This window comes from Geotrypetes seraphini, chromosome 1 (genome assembly GCF_902459505.1).
Source record: "Geotrypetes seraphini chromosome 1, aGeoSer1.1, whole genome shotgun sequence".
Taxonomy (NCBI): domain Eukaryota; kingdom Metazoa; phylum Chordata; class Amphibia; order Gymnophiona; family Dermophiidae; genus Geotrypetes; species Geotrypetes seraphini.
The window spans coordinates 268,938,421-268,953,342 of NC_047084.1; the positions used below are offsets into that span (position 1 = coordinate 268,938,421).

The window sequence follows — 14,922 nt, forward strand, 5'->3', positions numbered from 1 at the left end:
AAGAGAGCACTAGAGCTCCCTTGTGAAGTACATATACCACCGCCATGGCATCGAAAACTTGCACCATTGGTCTTTCTGAAGGGGCTGGAGAGCGAGTAGCGCCAGCTGAATTTCAAAAGCTCCAGACAAAAGGTCAACCAGGTAGAGAATGACATGGGGACAAATTTTTCTCTGTCCCCGCAGAACTCAAATTTTCCTATCCCTGCGAGTTTTGTCGTTTTCCCATTCCTGTAAGCTCTTCCTTAATCGCACATGCCTCGAACACTTAAGATTTCAAAGTGTTTGAGGCTTGTGCAGATGACAACAGGGCTTACAGGAATGGGGCACAGACAGGAAAAGAATTTGCGAGGATGGGACAAAAAAATGAGTTTCCATGGGGATGGGGGAAAATCTGTCCCCATGCCATTCTCTAGGACCAGAAGTCCATTACCCCTAAATGGAGCAGGCTCCACAATGAGCCCGCAGCCCAACAGACTGGCATCTGTGCTAAAAGGTATCCACTCGGAAATCCGAGCCACCCCCTGAAGTCACCAACTCAAATTGCTGCTAACTGGCTCCATCTAGGAGAGGGGCCTCTGAAGGGAGAAAAACTCAGCGGAGACCAGACTCCCGTCAAGGGCACATGGTTGCTCTGGCCCAGGGGTTTGCTTCCAAGGAGGCTGCCTGAGACCCCAGAACCTGTATATAAACCCAGGCCGAAAGAGCTGGACAATCCAAGAGAATGCCAATTTGTTAATGAAGGTTCTATCTACTCGTTCTAAGAAACACATGACTCAGTCTGGAGAAACCCTAGAAAATCCAGGGACTGGGAGGACACCCCGCGTCTTTCTGAACTTGCCCACGCCTGCAGCAGACACACTACCATACCCACCAAGCCTTTGTACACCCAAGGAAACCAGAGCACCCACTGTCCCAGGAAGGGTGGACATGGATCCCCTGTTGGCATAAAGCCACCTCAACTATAATCACTTTGATGAAATTGCAGGAGGTGTCACGAGGCCAAGGGGCAGAGCTGCAAACTGGAAATGCTGTTGCAGAACATGGAAATGTAGAAAACTGCGATGCTCTGGGCAGAATGAAATGTGGAGGTAAACCTCTGAGAGATCTAAGGACACTAGAAACTCCTCTGGAGACAGCAGCTAGCACAGTGTACTCCTTTGTCCATTCGGAAAGAGGGAATTTGCAAGAAGTGGGTGACTTGACTGTAGAACCAGAATGTGTCTCCCAATCTCCAAGCCCTTCTGGCACGAGGAAGAATAAGGAACATCCACCTAAGCCCCCATTTGTGGACTGGAACAAATTCAAGCATGAGGACGCCTGGAATCAGAACCATGGTAATGGAGGTGTAGTCCTGGGAATGTCTCTAGGACAGGGGTCTCAAAGTCCCTCCTTGAGGGCCGCAATCCAGTCAGGTTTTCAGGATTTCCCCAATGAATATGCATGGGATCTATGTGCATGCACTGCTTTCAATGCATATTCATTGAAATCCTGAAAACCCGACTGGATTGCGGCCCTCAAGGAGGGACTTTGAGATCCCTGCTCTAGGAGGAAAAACCTGAATAGCCTTGACGACACCTGCAGGAAGAAAGAAGAGAACGACGATCCCCTCTCAACATCTAGCAAAACTGGTTCAAAGGGAGCAATGTAGGGCAGCATTCACCACACCTGAGTAGAGGTCATCCCGAACTATATCAACAAGAAACCAGCCCTTGAAAGGACGGCCACTGAAGGAGATCCTCAAAGCAGCATCTTCATCCAAAGACAGATCCAAAGAGTTCGGCGCTCAGACTCTGCACTAGCAGAACATGTACTTAGACTCAAATGAGATCATAAACATCGCCCGACACCACAGCCACACCAACCCGCACCAGCGGAGGATAAGCATGCACCACCACATAGGATGCATTGTGCAGGCCAGAATAACAGGCATGCGCCATAAATGGGCTACCTGAGGATGCTAGAAAAGAATATTTTGTATCATAACAGCCTCCTGCGATCCTGAATAATAATAATAATAATTTTATTTCTTATATACCGCTATACCGTGAGGTACAAAGCGGTTTACAGTATAGATACCATAAATATGCAATAAAAATTGAAATTAAATGAGAAAAGGTACTTAGAAATTCCCTGACTGTCCCGAAAGCTCACAATCTAGTTAAAGTACCCAAGAAAAATAATTATTAGATAAGAAGATAGAATAGATAAAGACATAGATACAATATATCAGAGATTATTTCTGGATGTTACATAGGAAATTATTTCTGATTACATTTCATAAGAAATAACATTACATAGGAATTACATAACATAATAAATTACATTTCATGGGAAAATTAATTCTGGTTACATTGCATAAAGGCTAATCTGATTTTCTTAAAATGTTAAGTAGAAGGTTATAGTAGAAGATAATAGTAATTAAGCTGATTATTTGGAAAGCCTGTTGCTTATTAGGACATTGAGAGGATGATACCAGGGAGTAGACTATACTTGGGAATGTTATAGAGAGGATAGGTGAAGAAGGAGTTTAAGTAGGTTGAATATACTTTAAGAATAGGAAAGTTTTGATTTCTTTACGGAATACTTTAATGTCAGATGTTGTAGATAACAATTTGGAGACAGAGGATTCTAGTTTTGCTGCATGTGTTGCTAGGAGGTTATCATATTGCTTTTTACACTGAGTGCCTTTTAGTGATGGATAGGAAAATATGTTCTGTGATCTTCTTGTTCTTGTTGGTAGAAGATGATTTAGGCGATTGTAGAGATATGTGGGTGCCATACCATAAATTACTTTGAAGAATATACAGTAAAGTTTGAATTGAATTCTGGCTCTAATCGGAAGCCAATGTGAGCCTAAGTAGGCATTGGTGATGTGGTCAAATTTTCTGAGCTGTATTCTGAACTGTCTGTAATTGTTTGATCATATAATAGAGCATGGTAGATAGAGAATATTGCAATAATCTAGAAGTCCTAATACAAGGGATTGAACTATAACCCTATATTGATCTTTATCAAAGAATTTTTTAATTTTTCTTAGGTTGCGCATTGTGAAGAATGCTTTTTGGGTAATTTTATTTATATGAGTTTGCATTGTGCAGCATCTGTCAATCAGTACTCCCAGGATTTTGAGTGAACTCTGAATTGGATACTTGGTTGCTTTAATTTTCAAGTCTGTTATGGATGGGTTTTTGTCTGATTCTAGCATAAGGAATTTGGTTTTTTCTGCGTTCAGCTTCAATTTGTGGTTGGTCATCCAATTTTCAACTTCATCCAATATTGTTTCCAGGTGGCCTGATAAGTTGTGATCTAGGGTATCAAAGGGGAAGAGAATGGTTATGTCATCTGCATAACTGAAAGATGTTACATTTAGGTTGTCTAAAGTGGCACCGAGAGATGATATGAAGAGATTAAATAGAATGGGTGAAAGTGGAGACCCCTAAGGTACTCCACAAGGATTAGTCCATGAGTCAGGTTTAATGTCTTTTAGCTTGACTCTATAAGTTCTTGCTTTGATGAATCCTTGGAACCAGTTATAAACCCCACCAGAGATCCCAATGGCATCTAGTATCTGGAGTAGAATGGAATGGTCAACAAGATCGAAAGCTGCTGAGAGATCTAATTGAATAATTAGGATCCTGCATCCTTGGCTGAGATACTGTCTGGCTATATCAAGCAGAGTAGCTAACAGGGTTTCCGTGCTATGATTTGATCTGAATCCTGATTGAGAGGAATGTAGTAGGTTATGGTCATCTAGGAAGTTGGTGAGGTATTGTGCCACAAGACCTTCAATCAGTTTAACATATAGAGGGATCAAGGATATGGGTCTATAGTTGGTAGGAGTGTCTTTAGGGCCTTTCTGATCTTTCAGTAGAGGAGTGATTATAATCTCGCCTAGATCTTGTGGGAATTGACCTTCATTTAGAGTAGTTTGAATCCATTGCATGAGGCTAGTTTTGAACTTAAGGGATGCATTTGAAAGTAGATACGATGGACAGTTATTCAGGTCGCATGACGTATGACTATATTTATTGTAGAGTCGGTTCAGGTCAGACCACTGTAGAGTTGGGAAGAAATTCCAAATTCTGTCAGCAGTGATAGCTTCTTCCATTGTGGGGGTTGTTAAAAACTCGTCAAGATTATTTGAAGAGATGTTGAAGGTAGATCTAATTGTGATGATCTTAAGTTTGAAATGATCTGCTAATTGAGAGGCTGTTGGAGTATTGTTACCTTGAGTGGCTAGATAAGGATAAGTATCTGTAAGTTTTTTTTACTAGCTTGACGAGAATTTTTGTGTCAGGGGAATTAGTGCCGATTAATTTAGAGTAGTATGCTTTGCTTTTTTCCTTAAGTTTGATGTTGTATTGTTTGATTTGATTTCTCCAAGCCATTCTGGTTTGATCTTGTTTCTTTTTTTCTCCAGGTACTTTCAAGTTGTCTACAATGCCTTTTTAGTAAGAGAAGTTCTGAGTCGAACCATTTGTCTGAAGATCTGCAGGTTCTATGCTTGATTTTTTCTGGGGCTAGTTCATTCAAAGTTGATTCACTTAAGTTACGCCAGTGTTTTATGAAGTCTGTAGGATCATTGGAGTTGATTGCAGGGTCCACTTTATCCCAAAATTTAGCAGGTTCTAATTTCTGTCTAGATTAGAAAGTTGTTTTTTGGGGAACGGGTTTGATGTTATTATGAGGCCAATTGATGGTGAAAGTATATTTATAGTGGTCTGACCAGAATCCGGAAACTTCACCATCACTAGGGAGGGCTGTGTGCTGGGAAACCTACGCCAAGGCAGAATCTACCCCAGGCTGTTCAGACCTACCAAAAAGCAATATTCCGGTGAGAAAGCATAGACATAGCTGTAGCAGTTTGGAAAAAGCTGTCTGCGCCTTAAAGTCAGAGTGGATTTCTGTCCAGATGCACTCAGCCTGCGTTAGAAACCTGCAACAGGGTCACTGGCCAGCAAACTCCATGGGAAGGAAGCCTAGGTTACTTCCAGAAAGTGGTACACAGCAGGCTGGCTACACAGAATCACCAGAGTTTTTCTGTGAAGCTGCAGTCTAGGACTGCATCCTTTTCTTTGACAGCGGACTACTGGAAAGGGGTCTCAAGGCACTGAAGCCACCGAGAAACGAAGGTAAGCAAAAAAAAAAAAAAAAAAAGAAACAGAAGCAGAGCAACAGCAAGAGACTTCTGTTTGGACTGCTTGCAGAAATTGAAACTGAGGTTGTTTACTGATTCTCACTTTAGGGGGAGTGCAGCATGTGTTCAGAAAAGATATGGATTTTTGCAACACCCACGCTGCAAGTTGGGATTGAACACCTACATATGGAATCCGGAAGGGACACAACTGAATGGCACAATGGACAGTCTTCGTGATACAAAGGCCAAAGGTCAACTTTAGTCTTAATTCAACACTAATTTTCCAGCAGTTTGTAATGGAACCCATACAGGATGGGGCCTTACTAGACTTAATACTTATAAATAGGGAAAGTGTTTCTGATGTTACAGTGGGTGATCTCTGGCATCCAATGATCACTGTATGGTGTGGTTTAATATTAAGGTTGTAGACTTGAAGATTAAATTTGTTCAAATAAATGGCCCATCCAGCCTGCCCAGTTATAAGAACATAAGTATTGCCCCTGCCGGGTCAGACCAGGGGTCCATCGTGCCCGGCAGTCCGCTCCCGCGGCGGCCCCTCAATCATAGCACCGAAACCATCATAGCCTCCCTCCTAGATCACATACACACACTCTTCAGCCTGGGATCCAATGCCCTGATTTTACAACTGGACCCGAGCAGTGCTTTCGATCTAGTCGACCACGACATTCTCCTAGACTGCCTTGCCTACATTGGCATCTCCGGCCAGGTCCTCAACTGGTTCAACGGGTTCCTACGGAACAGATCTTACAGGGTATTTAAAAACGACTCTCTCTCCTATTCCTGGGAAAACTCCTGCGGCGTGCCACAGGGCTCCCCCCTATCCCCCACCCTGTTCAATATCTACCTCACCTCCCTAGGAAACCTCCTGCAAAGCCTCAAGCTAAAATTCTTTATCTACGCAGACGACATTACCATAGTCATCCCACTAACCAGTTTCACTCAAGAACTCCTCAACTCCCTCACAAGCATACTTAGTGAGATAGAACTCTGGATGCTATCCTACAGACTAAAACTAAACCCAGACAAAACAAAATTATTCTTAGCAACCCCCAAAGACAAAATCAAAGACACCACAATTCAAGTAAAAGGATCCATTTTCCCCCTCGAACAAACCTTAAAAATACTGGGAGTAACACTGGTCAAACATCTATCCCTTGAGAAACACACTGATATCACAGTCAGGAAAAGTATCTCGATGCTATGGAAACTCCGCACCATAAAAAAATACTTAGCCGACACTTCATTCCGCCTCTTAGTACAATCCTCCATCCTCAGCATACTGGACTACTGCAACATCATTTACTTGAGCACCACAAAGAAAACTAAGGAGACTAAGGATGATCCAGAACACCGCTGTCCGCCTCATATTTGATCTGAAAAAATGGGACCACATCACCCCTTTCTACCACAAATTCCATTGGCTCCCACTAGAATCCAGAATCATATTCAAATTTGTCTGTTTTTGCTACAAAACAATATCTGGTTTATCCCCAAGCTACATCACCCCTCACTTCATCCTAAACCACAACTATAAGAACTCCCGTAGAATTCAACACTTCGCCTTCCCCTCCCTAAAACTATGCCACTCAAAAAAAATCCTTGACAAAACCTTCGCTAGCCCAAATGGTCCTCAAGGCCCACAATTACCGTACTTTCACGCATATAACGCATGCGTTATACACGATTTTTACAAACCGTGCATAACCTTGCGCGTTGTACAAAATTTTTTTTTACATCGTTCCCCCCCGACGTCCGATTCACCCCCCCGCAGTACCGCTCGCACGAACCCGCACCCCACCCTGAAGGACCGCTCGCACCCCCACAGCCTCCCGACCCCCCACATCATGTAGAAGCTCCTACCGGTGTCCTGCTGCTTCCTCTTGGCGGTCCCGGCCCTTCTGTGAGCCCTGCGCCTGCGCTGCTTCCTCTTCCGGCGGTCCCGCCCTTTCTCTGACGTCAAGCCCTCTTGCCCCGCCGACTCCCCGACACGATCGAGGCAAGAGGGAGCTCAAGCCCTCTTGCCCCAGCCAACCGCGGCACCCCCGACACGATCGGGGCAAGAGGGAGCTCAAGCCCTCTTGCCCCCCCGACTCCCTGACACGATGGGGGCAAAAGGGAGCCCAAGCCCTCTTGCCCTGCCGACTCCCCAACTCCCCGACAATATCGGGCCAGGAGGGAGCCCAAGTCCTCCTGGCCCTGGCAACCCCCCTCCCCCGCTAGTTCTTCGGGCCAGGAGGGAGCCCAAACCCTCCTGGCCACGGCGACCCCCTACCCCCAACCTGTACTACATTACGGGCAGGAGGGATCCCAGGCCCTCCTGCCCTCGACGCAAACCCCCCTCCCCCCAACGACCGCCCCCCCAGCCGACCAGCGACCCCCCTGGCCTACCCCACCCCCCTTCCCCGTACCTTTGTGTAGTTGGCCGGACAGATGGGAGCCAAACCCGCCTGTCCGGCAGGCAGCCAACAACGGAATGAGGCCGGATTGGCCCATCCGTCCCAAAGCTCCGCCTACTGGTGGGGCCTAAGGCGCCTGGGCCAATCAGAATAGGCCCGGGAGCCTTAGGTCCCTCCTGGAGGCAGGGCCTTGGGCACATGGTCGGGTTGGGCCCATGTGCCCAAGGCCCTTTTGCCCCGATCGTGTCAGGGAGTCGGGGGGGGGGGCAAGAGGGCTTGAGCTCCCTCTTGCCCCGATCGTGTTGGGGAGTCGGCGGGGCAAGAGGGCTTGACGTCAGAGAAAGGGTGGGACCGCCAAGAGGAAGCAGCAGGACACCGGTAGGAATTTCTACATGATGGGGGGGGGGGTCGGGAGGCTGTGGGGGTGCGAGCGGTCCTTCGGGGTGGGGGTGCGAGCGGTCCTGAGGGGAGGGGGGGTGAATCGGATATCGGGGGGTGAATCGGATGTCGGGGGGGGGGGGCATCAGGCTTTCAGGGTGGGGACAGGACTTCAAGGGGGAGAGGAGAGTTGGGGCGGGCGAAAGGATAGTCGGGCGGCGACGGGAGAGTCGGGCAGCATGCGCGGTATACAGGTGTGCATGGTATACAAAATTTTTTTTACATATATTTCGGTTTCCCGCACGCTATACCCGTGTGCGCATTTTACACGGGTGCGCATTATCTATGTGAAAATACGGTACCTCGACTTTAGAAAATTACTCAAAACTCACCTATTCCGAGACCAGGACCCTTAATGCCCCTTCTTCAATTCTCCTCCTCTCCCCTATGAACTACCGCCCTCCCCCGTCTCCCTCCTCCCCCACCTACTTTCTCTTTGCTGTTTGCAATTCTATGATCAACTTGGTATGTAACCACCTGTAACTCTGTCTAACTAATGTGAACCGCCTAGAACTCTTCTGCGTATGGCGGTATACAAAAATAAAGTTATTATTATTATTATAAGAATTGCCACTGCTGAGTCAGACCAGTGGTCCAACATGCCCAGCAGTCCTCTCACGCGGCGGCCCTCTGAAGACCAGCACCCTAACTGAGATTAGCCCTACCAGCGCACGTTCTTGTTCAGCAGAAACTTGTCTAACTTTGTCTTGAATCCTTGGAGGGTGTTTTCCCCTATAAGAGCCTCTGGAAGTCACAATATCCACCATTCCCTCCTCTCCATAAGAGATCCCATGTGCCTGTCCCACATTTTATTGAAATCAGACAGTGTCTCCACCACCTTAACCGGGAGACTATTCCACGCATCTACCACCCTTTCTGTGAAAAAGTATTTCCTTAGATTCCACCTGAGCCTATTGCCTCAACCTCATCCTATGCCCTCTCACCCTAGAGTTTCCTTTCAATTGAAAGAGACTGGCCTCATGCCTATTTATGCCAGATAGGTATTTAAACATCTAACATATCTCCCCTCTCCCATCTTTCCTCCAAAGTATACATATTGAGATCTTTAAGTCTGTCCCCCATATGCCAAATGTAGAAGGCCACACACCATTTTAATAGCCTTCCTCTGGACTAACTCCTTTTTTATATTCTTTTGAAGGTGTGGTCTCTAGAATTATACACAATACTCTAAATGAGGTCTCACAAGAGTCTTGTACAAGGGAATTAATACCTCCTTTTTCCTGACTATTCCTCTCCCTATGCACCTAAGCATCTTTCTAACTTTTGCCATCACCTTTTCAACCTATTTGACCACCTTAAGATCACCACTTATTATCACACCCAAGTCCCTCTCCTCTTTTATGCACAAAAGTTCTTTACCCCCTAAACTGTACTGTTTCCTAAGGTTTTTGCAGCCCAACAAAAGATTAGGTTCTTACCTCTTGCTAATCTTCTTTCTTGTAAATCCACACTATTCCGGGACAAGTGGGTTATTTCCCTCCACCCGCCAGGGTCTGTAGGAAGCCTCAAAACTTCAAAGGCTTTATCCCCTCTCCCTTACATACCTCCTCCCTGAGCATGCTCACCAGTCAGTCTGAAAGCAGCCAGGAACATCTGTACAGAAGAACAACAAGAAGAGGTACTGGGACACTCCCCGACAAGTACATTCTGCTGACATTTACAAATGTAAAACAGCAACAAGGGAACATAATCAAATCAAGATAACATCAGTAGAAACAAAATGCACTGACAGAAGAGGGCACCCTAACTAAGACACCCCCCCAACTGAGTGAAAACCCCATGCTGATTGCACTTTTAATAAAAACTGGACAGAAACACAGCTTGCCAGTATTTGTAAAGTCAGACAATCGTTGAATCAGCAAGTATAGGGCAGGTTCCCGGAATAAAGTGTGGATTTACAAGAAAGAAGATTAGCAGGAGGTAAGTAATCTTTTGTTCTTGTACAATCCAACTTTATTCCGGGACTAGTGGGACATAAGAGCAGTACTGAAAATTCAGGGTGGGACTGATGAGCCCACTGCTAACATAAAGGCACCAAAAGCAGCATCCTGTTTGGCTGCCACATCGATCCTGTAAAACTTGGTGAATGTATGCAAGGAAGACCAGGTAGTGGCCCTGCAAATCTCATCCAGAGAAATAGCCAACAACTCTGCCCAAGAAGAGGAAAACCCCTCTGGTTGAAGGAGCCCGGACCCCAAGGGGGGGACCTCTTTCCGATCGCCACCTAAGCTGTGGATATGGCCATACAAATCCACCTGGAAATGGTAGCCGTAGAAGCTGGTTTCCCTCTGTGGGCAAGACCTGCTAGACAAACAGATGGTCAGAGAGACGAAACTTGGTGACCTTCAGATACCACAATAAAATTCTGTACACTGCCAAGGACCGCAACACTTTGTCCTACTCCCACAAACCAGAAGACGCAAAAGCAGGAAGCTGGACTTCCTAATTCACATGGAAAGCAGAAACCACTTTCAGAAGAAAATAACAGTACACAGCATCACCGTGGAATCCGTAATACACAGAAAAGGAACACTGCAGGAGAGGGCCTGGAGCTCCAAAACCCTGCGGGCTGAGGTGACAAGCCACCAGGAAGACTGTTTTGAGTGTGAAATACATCAGACACCTGCTCTAGAGGCACATATGGAGGGCGAGCAAGAGAGAAAAGAACCAGATAAAGGTTCCAGGTTAGACAGCGAAGGCGCAAGGAATGCCTGAGCTGCAACACTCCCCACAGAAAACGAACAACGTCTGGATGGACTATCAATTAGCCCCTTATGGAAGGAGGGCCTATACACAAAAGCCCAGCAATCTGTACCTGGAGCGAAGCTACTGCTAGACCTTTCTTCAGGCCATCTTGCAGAAACTCCAGGACCCGAGGAATCATTGGAAAAGAAGGGTCCACCTGCCTTCAGGGTGCACTAGGCGTGTTAACACCTCCAAACCTTCGCATAGGCTGCCACTATGGACATCCGCTTTCTGTGAAGCAACGTGGCGATCACCGCTGAAGAACAGCCCCGGCTAGTCAAGGCCGCGCGCGCTCAAGAGCCATGCTATAAGACCAAAGCAGTCCGGATCTTACATCGCAATCGAACCCTTTATGAGGAGGCAAGAATGACAAGGGAGCCTGAGCCCCTGAACCTGCTGGAGCCAAACCAAGTTGGCATTCCACGGCTGCCTCGGCTAATCAGGTGCCACCAGAATCACCAGACCCTCGTGGGCTGCTATGCACCTCTAATGACACCCGTCATGGGCCACGGAGGGAAGACATAAAGACCTTCCTGAGGCCAGGGCTGAATTAGAGTGTCCAGGCCTTCGCTTCCAGCCTCTTGCCGATGACTGAAGAAATGATTGGCTTTATTGTTGGCTGCTGTCACCATGAGGTTGAAATGTGGGACATCCCTGATGATCCACTATGCAAACGAAAGCTCTTCAAGAGTCCAACGACTGAGAAAGTCTGCCATGTGCGCCGCAGACAGCGCTACGGTGCGTCTCTCTGCCCACCAAAAGAGCAGCTGAGCCTCCACACTTAAGAGACTCTTCGTGCCCAGACGATTGAAAGACACCACCACCATAGCATTATCCGAGAACACAGACAGCTCAATCGCATAGACGACTCGCAAAGAGAAGGGCCAGCCGAATTGCCTGCAGTTCCAGGCGATTGACCACTTATGCTCCGAGGGTGCACACTGGCCCTGAAAAGAGACTCGCATCTGTCGACAAGATCACCAGTCAGACTCTGAGTGGAAGACCCTGAGACAATGAGAGAGGATGAACCACCAAGCTAGACTGCTGTGCGCCACCGTCATCCAGGAGAGGGGTGCATATAATGGGTCCCATTGTGGATTCCAGCTTGAAAGAAGGGCATCCTGCAGCAGATGCAGGCAGGCAGGCTCTGGCCGAAGGAATCACATCGATCCCAATATAGTCCCCAGAACCTGGAGATATTGCTAAGCTGTTGAGAACGGAATGGCCAGAGGGTCCCCGATAGCCTACTGTAGCTTCTCCTGACGGGACATGGACAAAGACACTTTGTTCTGACCTGTGTAAAACCGAACTCCCAGGTACTCCAAATCCTGGGTGGACTCAAGGTGACTTTTTCTGAAATTGATCACTCAACCCAGACGTTGCAGCAACTGTACCACCTGATGGACAGCCTGACACCCCTTGGACAGAGAAAGCACTCTGATCAACCAGTTGTCCAGATATGGGTGAACCAGGACACCCATGGAGCGCAGATGGGCCGTCACCACCACCATCGCTTTGGTGAAGGTCCAAAGGGTAGTGCCTCAAATTGGAAATGTTGCCCCAGAATATGGAATTGCATGTACTTCCGGTGGTCCAGGAAAATGGGAATCTGGAGATCCGCATCTGTCAGATCCAGGGAGGCTAGAAACTTCCCCGGTGCCAAATTGCGATCAAAGAGCACACTGACTCCATGCAGTATAGAGGATTTCAGGGCTGCATTGACTGCCTTGAGGTCCAGAATTGGTCTCGAATTGTTGGATCCTTTCTTTGGAACAATGAAGTATATTGAACATCTTCTAGAGCCCAAGGCTTGCTCCAGCACGGGTTCTATGGCCGCAATATCCAAAAGTCTGTGGACTGTGACCTGTACCCAAACCACCTGTTCAGGGCGGCTGGCACAGGAATCCAGAAAATACTCAGAGGACAAACTCCCAACTTGTAACAATCTCTGAGAACCTCTAGAACCCAGCGGTCAGAAGTGATGGCGTCCCACTCCACCATACGCGAAGAGGGAAACAGCGGCCTGGCATCAAAACTGTTTCTTGGTGGCAGCTGGTCAACTTGCCACAGACTGCTGATGGCGAGACCTGCCAAAGTGCAGTCTGGCAGATGAGGAGGAACGATGACATGTGGAAGGGCCTGAGTACTGGCAAGAACGCCAAAAGAGACAAAAATTAAAACGCCCAGAAAGGTGAGACCAGCTCCCAGGCAACGCCTTGGGTTTACGATCTTAAACACTGGCCATAAGGCCACCCAGACTCTGACCGAACAGGAGCTGACCCTAGAAGGGCAACAGGCTCAATATAGCCCTAGAAGATGAATCACCAGACCATTGCCGGATCCAGAGCATCCTGCGAGCCGAAACAGAATAGATGGCAAGCTTGGCGAAAAACATTAAGAACATAAGAATTGCTGCTGCTGGGTCAAACCAGTGGTCCATTGCGCCCAGCAGTCCGCTCACACGACGGCCCCCAGGTCAAAGATGTCGTACAGGGCATCAGAAGACAGAATAGTTAAATGATAACTTATAATATTATTATTATAATGGGATATCAGAATGACCTTTCAAGCATAAGTGTAAGTTTGTCAGGTCTATCACTCCTCATTCATCCCTCGTTATCTTGATTTTGTTATTCTTCTTATTTTTTGCATATTTTCTTTCTTTATCAATAAATATATAAATATTTTTAAATCACTTAACTTGTGGTAATATTAATTCATGCTTCCATCGCATTTAGCAAATACTCCCCAATCGCCAACACGTTTCGCCATTCTTTATCAAGGCTGGGGATACTGAATATATTTTCTCTTTGCATTACTGTCTACCATGCCGGTGGTCCGCAAGAATGCATTCTTGTGGACCACCGGCATGGTAGACAGTAATGTAAAGAGAAAATATATTCAGTATCCACAGCCTTGATAAAGAATGCAAACCTGAGACTGTGACCCATCGCCATTTTTTGGTCCAAAAATCTCAGTTTATATTAGAGTATATATGGTAGTTTAAACTCACTTATGAGGAGGTGAGATGCAAAAGACCATCAAGAAATTACATCTTTGTAAAGCACCAAGACCAAGTGGCTATTAGTATTTTTGGATTGATCACTAGAACCTAGCCCCAAAACAAAAACTACCACAACTTCATCCCCCCCCCACAAAAAAAAAAACCAACCCAGAAGCAGCTCACCTGCTTGTCTCTCCCTCTCATCCTCAACCCCAACTAAATAAGCCTCTATCCCAGATATGCCTTTAGTTCTCCCTCTCATCCCTGGGTCTATCATTTTACAAATGGTAAGAGTAATTCACCTTGCGATATCCTTCCAACACATCCTTCTGTTTATCAAATCGCTTAAACAGTTCAGAATATGACTTTTCCATGGAATTGAAATCATCTTGCAATTGCTGTTTTTCCTGCAGTATTTTCTGTATGTCTAACTTTGCAACTTCTTTCTGTTTGTGAGAATCCTCTAAAACCCCAAACAGAGAAAAAGCCATAAATAAATACAAATTCCTATAATACCACAAAGACACATTTATATCTATGGAATGCAAATATATATTTTTTGTAGGTTACTTACCTATCATTTGTGTTATTGTACATTCATATTCCGCAACAATTTTCCTTCAAAAATAATAAAAATTTGTTAGCTTTCTAGTATACACACAAAAATATAGGAAAAGAAATGGAGCAGAGATGACCTGAGTATAAGAATGCGGCTGTGTTATTACACCAACGAGAAATTAGGTTCTTACCTAATTTACTTTCTTTTAGCTTCTCCAGACCAGTAGAGGTTAATCTTTACGAATGGGTATATATATCTAATGACCAGCAGGTGGAGACTGAAAACAAAACTGTGAGATAGTACATAAGACATCCCCTTCTCTATTCTCATCAGTCTGCCGAATAGCCAAGCAGAACCAAGAACTGAAAACAAAAATAAACAATACTCCAAACAGGAGGAACAACTAACGTACCCAAAATGCTGTTGGAAAATGCACAGCAGAGATACCAGAAGGAAAATGTCCCCACAGCTCGCCAGCTAAGCTAGCCGAGCCACAGCCGCTAATCTTTAATACTCCCCGGCCCTAGAAAAATACTAGAACCCGCAGCAAAAAACAAAACTGCCCGCGCAACAGACCTAACAACACAACAACAGACAGGGT

General features: G+C 46.1%; 1 protein-coding gene across 3 annotated transcripts in view; it reads right to left on the reverse strand.

Moving 5' to 3' along the window:
• The window catches only part of TACC3 (transforming acidic coiled-coil containing protein 3), a 195,617-nt gene that overhangs the window by 34,765 nt on the left and 145,930 nt on the right, over window positions 1-14,922 (reverse strand). For all 3 annotated transcript variants that reach the window (XM_033951090.1, XM_033951080.1, XM_033951099.1), the window contains exons 13-14: window positions 14,337-14,380; window positions 14,065-14,225 (exon numbers count right to left, since the gene is read on the reverse strand). In XM_033951090.1, coding sequence (XP_033806981.1) covers window positions 14,065-14,225; window positions 14,337-14,380 — 205 coding nt within the window. The remainder of the gene's footprint in view (window positions 1-14,064; window positions 14,226-14,336; window positions 14,381-14,922) is intronic.